The sequence below is a fragment of the Dipteris shenzhenensis genome, chromosome 17 (genome assembly GCF_047967505.1).
Source record: "Dipteris shenzhenensis isolate YYH24624 ecotype China chromosome 17, Dip_SZ_1.0, whole genome shotgun sequence".
Classification (NCBI taxonomy): domain Eukaryota; kingdom Viridiplantae; phylum Streptophyta; class Polypodiopsida; order Gleicheniales; family Dipteridaceae; genus Dipteris; species Dipteris shenzhenensis.
In genome coordinates, this window is record NC_141612.1 from 625643 (window position 1) to 632443 (window position 6801).

At 43.5% G+C, this 6801-nt stretch overlaps 1 protein-coding gene across 1 annotated transcript; it reads right to left on the reverse strand.

Moving 5' to 3' along the window:
- Window positions 1–2408: 2408 nt before the first annotated feature.
- Window positions 2409–4482, reverse strand: LOC147891499 (GDSL esterase/lipase At4g01130-like). The gene is made up of 5 exons (XM_087387975.1): window positions 4062–4482; window positions 3787–3978; window positions 3522–3697; window positions 3151–3421; window positions 2409–2916 (listed from the first exon to the last, which is right to left on the reverse strand). Exons 1-5 carry the CDS (start codon window positions 4480–4482, stop codon window positions 2621–2623), a joined length of 1356 nt encoding a protein of 451 aa, XP_087244101.1. The 3' UTR covers window positions 2409–2620.
- Window positions 4483–6801: the final 2319 nt, after the last annotated feature.

Consider the following 6801-nt stretch of genomic DNA (forward strand, 5'->3'; position numbering starts at 1 on the left):
ATCTTTAGACCAAAAAGAATTACAACTTGAAGCTCAAAATGAGGCACAAAAGGTTGATTAGGTACAAATGGATTCCTTGGTCGAAACATTACCAACCATAGCCGAGCCCTAGAAACCTTTGTAGTGAGATTGAGAATAAACCATTCAAGATGAGCTTATCCACATGAATTAATAAGCAGATGCGCCAAATCTCCCCCCAAGCTTGGGGAGCATCCCACCCTTTGAACAAGGACACCTTTTTAATTACCTCCGAAGCAGCAAGTAGCTCGATCACCATACAATGAGTAGAATTAAAATCAAAGTCCTCCCAGTGTAATGCACTATACAATCAGTTGTTGAAGATCGACATGAAGATCAAGAAATAGATCTCGTCCATTGGTAGCCGTAAGGCGTGGAGGACTAGGCACCAAATCCTTAAACTTGTCAAGAAGTGGTCCATAAATATCCACCCTCCTCATGTGGCGTGCATCCGTGAAGTGAACTTGAAAATTTTTAGAATCTACGATCTAGTAGGAGATATGAGTAGAGCACATGAAGTGAAGTACTTTTGCTTTTTACAGCATGTGAAAACTCCCCACAGTTAGAGAGTTATAAGTCCTGAGATTTCAATATATAAGCAAAAATCATTACATTTTCATCACTTCTTATCTGTTAGCCCAATGATAAGTTTCCCTTTTGTGAAGGGGGAGGTCTTGGGTTCAAATCCCACTCTTTAATAAAAACAGAGGAGAGGAGAGGAGAGGAGAAGGAGAAGAGAAAGAGAAGAAGAAGAAGAAGCGAAGAGAGAGGGGGTGCGGGATCTATTACAGTTTTGCAGAAACCAAGAAAACTGTCCGTGACCAAAAGACGCAGGAGCCCAAAAAATTATCGCGATGTGTCCACGATGCATGCGGGTGTACACAGTAGACACACGAATGCGCGCGTAGGAACTCAGAGGGAGCACGGATGTTACAGTTTTGCAGATGCAATCGGTACGAGCAAAAGATTCGCCAGCCAAAATACACGTAGGAATCGTGAGCAGAAAGCAGGCAGACTGGAAGCACCGTGAGGAGAAAGCAGGCAGACTAGAAGTGCAGAAGTAGGGAGGTTTTGCAGCCGTAGAGACAGGGAAGGCACACAGTTTCGAGGTGCAAAAGTAGAGAATTGCACACAGAAGAGGCTGCAAAGCCGTACCCAGTCATAGGGGTAACAGATTTTACACCACTAGTCGTGGAGATTTCGATCCTGGCAGCCGCACCAATACTGTTACCTAGAAAAGAAATCAGGACAAGAGGCTAGACACTAAGCATGGCGATGCTCAAGGGCCATAGAGGAAAAGAGCACGTGAGGGTGAAACGTTGTCATGGGTGGGGGAAAGGGATTAGAAGGGGAGGGAATGAATAGGGAGACTATGGCACAAGGGGAAACTCGAGAGGGGAAAGAGAAGCATGTACATGATGGGAGGAGGAATGTAAAGATGGAGACATCAAGGGAAGAGGGCCATGCTTTATTTGAAAGGAAGGATGAGGGGGAAATATCAAAGTACTAGCTAAGTGGCTTTACGAGAATGAGCGTGTCCCCTCAAGGAATAGCCCCCTCCTTTTATAGCCATTAAAGTGGGTCTCTCTCAATAAATGCATCCTTCCACATGCATGGTGTGTGTGGAAGAGTCTCCCATGTGGGCTAGGCGGTTACGCACTCTCAATTGTGTGCGATAATGCTTAGCTACATTTTTTCACATATATCAACTCCCATATCCCAAGTCTATGATACTCCCTTGGTCTCTTCCCAATTTTATAATACGTTCAAACATCTAGGAGGACAAGTGGAGGGTTGGCACAAGGAATCTTGCCACCTCATCCTACTTTCCCCATTATTTAACTTGCATTCTTGGATACCTCCCCCACATGGGCCTATCCTATATGGAGGGAATAACCCAATATAATATCCATCTCCACCTACTTTATATTACTTCTCCCATGGACTTTGGGCCATATCTCACTAAATGCAGGCATGGGACCGCCTAGGTGGAGGGGTGGCACATGGAGGAACCATGCCACCTTACATTTTATAATATTACTACCATGGATTATGTACATTACACCTTATGGGTCCTCTTACATGGAAGGGTGGCACATGGTCATGCCCTGCCACCTCAACCCTGGGCCCTATGCACACCATATTTTATTATACTATTACCACACATACAAACACACACACATATTTATGCCTTTTTTCCTTAGATAAATTTATCCATAACAACACATAACTATCACTAAGCAGGGCCTTAGTGGTTTGCCACCTTGTTTTATAGTGGTGTATTTTTGTATTTATGATCATGCAAAATAATACGGTGAAGTTCAACTCAAAATCATTTGAATTTTATTTATTCTTTTCACTCACCCACCCACCCACACCCATGGCCCACTATGAGCAACCGACGGTCCATGTTGCGTGCACGGAGTGGGACATATCTTGTAGGATTTGAATGCAAGCACCCAGCTCAGGTGGGCAACGCCTGAATGGGTTCTCCACAAATCCTTTGATTTAATTTGAAAGGGGAATAATGGTCTAATAATATAGGCACTCCATTCGTTCAATATGCTATAAACCACCACGACCCATAGATCTCACACTTTCTTCATTTGCCATGGTACGTGGATGTGGCGTCGACTGCCTTCATGTCAAACTGGCAGAGGTTCTCCCAGGCATCCGGTGGATCGATGAAGAGTCCGCGCAAGAATTGTTGCGCTACAATCCTGTTAACGGCCTCCGTAAAATGGATACCATCCCAGAACATGTAGGATGAGGGATCCGCGCATGGCCTTGCCTCCACGATCCGCCCATCTAAGATCCCGCTTTGCCCACATCTTATTAGAATGTCGAAATTGTAAGAGCCTCCTATCCCGCAGCAGTTTTGGGTTGTCTCGTTAAACCCTGTATGAATCATTTTTTTCATCAGAACAGCATTCGTACGCCAAATAACAGCATCTTGAACCAAGTATTCCCCCGCTCCTATTTCGAGCAAGGTTCTTAACTTGCAGAAAAGAATTGGTTTATATGATCAAACCATCTTGAAGTCACAGGTAACCATCTTGAAGTCACAGGGATGATCATGACCTAAACATTATGGTAAAATCAATGCAGATGGCAAGACGAGGAATGCGTTACCGTATTGGGTATGGTTTTCCAGCATAGTGTACACCACACCATAATAGTCGGCATAGATGAAAATACCATCTGGATGCCAGCGCCGGAGTACCCCAATTGCAGAAAGTAGCAGATACCCGTAAGTCTCTAAGATGGCATTGAGCGGTCTTATACAGCCGTGTACGTCGTAATCGACATAAGAACCTGCAAACATTGTGAGGGTCGCGGGGTTACATCCCGTTGGAGGAATATTTTGTATGAAGAACCTTCTAGCACCTTCTTCGTACAGATCCTGAAATAAAGAGAATTCAACCACGTAAATCGGTGTTAATCGTTCCGTCTGACGTTTATTAACATCCGAAAAACTGAACGACTCGACGGATTCGGCATACCTGCACCACTTCCATGGTTCGATTCACAATCCGAGGAACCAAACTTCGAAGATACTCCAGACTTGCACTCGCATTTGGATTAGAAGCAAGCCCATAAATAAAGTCGTTTCCACCCGCTGCGATAACATACAAGCCATTCGTAAAATGTGAAGGATCTGGAACATGGTGAGAACTACCTGCACGAAATTCCCCCAAGAAGGTCAACTTTGGCGGAATTAGTGAATAACAAGCAAGGACAGGCTTAACAGCTATCAACATGCGGTACCTGCAGAAAGGGCTTCGTTTACATTGCGCTTGAATTTCCTAAACCAATCAACTTGGACGCCTAAGTGGAATGGAGTGATGAAAGAGGTGTTCAAGGCAGTGGCGCCAACGACTGCAAAGTTTGCTCCCGTCCCGAAATTGGACCCAACCCCGCGTAAATATGGGCTCACAAACGGCAACCCAGCTGCCTGTGCTGCACGCATTCGATCTTTCCTTGAGCATAAATTTAAACAGATATGCAACTCAGAGCTGGAAGCTTTGAAAGAAGCTGCGCACCGGCGAAGTCGATGAAGAGGCGGCCGTCCGAATATCGGTCGGCGGGAGAGGGGAAGTAGGACATGCCATAAGGGAAGCCTTGAGGCGGAGAAAAGCGCGCGGGGAAAGCAGATTCGGCGTTCCCGGTATCCGTGAGCGAGTCTCCAAAGCTGAAGATGGAGGGGAAGCAACTGACATTGTTGTTGTTATTACTACTTCCGCTGCTGTTGATGGTATCGTTGTCATTAATAGACCGAATGTTGTTTGTACCGAAGAGTGCTGCTGATCGTGGGCAGCACCTGGAGCAAGCGCAACTCTTACACTGGAGCAACAGTATCATGACAAGAAGCAGCAGCAGCACAAAGGTGCTTGCTTGCAAGCGAAGAGCGGCATGAGTTAGACCTTGAGGGCGAAGGCGAGGTGCGTCCATGGCAGCAGCCATAGCTTCTCAAACTATACAGCGTGACTAGACAGACTATTATGCGTTCAAATGCCTTGACTACCAGCGACAGCAAGAGTTACCCACCCTCCACAAATTATCCCATATCTTACGTTCACGCAAGTGACACCTCCTAATTTCAACGGGCTTTGTGCGCGCGCCAGAGCGTGTGTATGTTTTATTTGAGAGAGAGAGAGAGAAGCGCGAGCACTAGTTGAGGTAGATACGCAACTTAATAAGCACTAAGATGTAAAGCCTAATTCGCATTAACCAGCTTGACCAAATATAAAGTTCGGCAACATTAGCCAGAATTTCCCCCATTTTCCTTAAACCCTGTCTACGTCCAATTCATGCTCGTTGTAGGAAAGTTGCCGATCTCAGAATTGCAACTCGTTTGCCTCCATACGACCCTTTCAATATGGCTATATGTCTATGCCAATGTGGAGCAAGCTAGCCAATTGCATGTGTTTGTAGGTGTGGACATTGGTGTACTACTCCATGTCCATGCTTCTCACTTTCTAATGAAAGGTCTCTTGTTTCACATCAAACTATTCACACAAACAATACACACAAAGCTCTTGATCTATCATGCCAAAAGTTACTCCACACATTTCATTCTTTTTCTTTGGGACACATTTTCGTGTTGAAAAAACGCCATCCATGCCTAATTCTTACATCAACTACTTGTCAATGTAAAGCTTGTGCTTTTGAGATTTTGAGTAATCATTTTTTTAAATCTAAACTTTTTGCCTTTGCTCACGTGCACTAATTTATTCTTCTTGCAATGCCATAATATAGGAACAAGAGTCTCATATGAGAATTTCATAGTATATGGAATGCACATGAGCTTCTTCTTGAATGCATGCATACTCACTATCATATTTTTATTGGCAAGGCCCACATGGGTTCCCCAAAGTTACACCTGAAAATATGTAAACAAATGATGTGGGTCCATCAATACAAGGGGTTTTTCGATTCATAAAATCAAAAAATAATTGTTTTTAGAAAGAGAGGACTAGTGTAGGACCCAATAGTAGGGGTTTCAATACTATTGCTATTTAGGTAGCTTTTTCTAATAGTCCAACCCTTGGGCACGCGTTATATTTGTAGCAAAATGTTCTAAGGGGAACACTATATAAAAGTTTATATACCAGATGCATTTAAGGGCCTTCTTCAAATCTAAAATATATAATTTTGCATTTTGCAGGATTTTAGAAAGACCAATACTTACACAACTTTTCTATTGACTAGGGAGCATGTTTTAGCCCAATACTTACAAATAACTTTTAGAAAGACCAATACTTACACATAACTTGTCTATTGACTAGGGAGCATGTTTTCGCCTTTCCAATGTCTTCCAAAGCTTTAAAACTTCTATTTTTGAACCAAGTATTTCATATCCAAACAATTGATCCTTATAAATCTCTAATGTGAGATGGCTATTCAAAAGTGCTAGCCTCACCTCCATTTTGTAGTACCAACCAATTTCCATGAGTAGCAAAGTCTAGTTTTGTGTGAATAATGATCAATCTAGTTGAGGGGGAAAATGTCCCTTAAAAATCGAGTCATATCCTAATTGAATGGCCCTGATCTTCTAATTTTGGATTTACTAATGCTTCCTCCAAACTAGCTAGCTCTTATACTCTCAATATCTCAGCCTAAGAAGATATATTACTCTTGGAGTCCCACTTGGTTTTCAAGTATACAAAGAAGTCACATCCAAATGTTTTGAAAGATTCCATTGCACTTTGAAAGTTTTCTTACCTAAATAAGTTTCTTGAGGTATGCTTGTGGATCACTTGGAATTTTATATACCCTAACGCCACCACATTAACACGAGATTAACACCAGGGAACTTGGTTACAGGAAGATATATCCCAGGAAAGTGGCTTACTTTTATTTTCCCACGAAACAAAATCAGATCATGAAAGAGTGTGGAACAATGAGTAACTCATTAAATTAGGGCAGAAATGGGTCTCAAAAGGGCCTCCAATTAGTGTTTCTTAATTTCAAGGGATTAGAGAGGGAGTTGAGGTGTACCAATGAGAGTGCTCCTTTGTGTGAGGCAATGGTATGTTGAGGTGGAGGGATGGCAGGCATGCAGAGATCCCCTATTGGCTATTCCTCTTACATTGGGGACCACCCAAACCATCCTCCCCCCCCTTAACCCATGCTTGACCACCCTCCCATGTGCACCCACCCCAGATCATCCCCAAATCTCATTTATGTCTTTGTGGGCCCTTGTGGGCGAATTTCTCTTCTCCTTAGGTGTGTTCCAGGTTTGCCCCCTCTTTCTCTGCTCCTCTGTTCTGGTCCAACTAC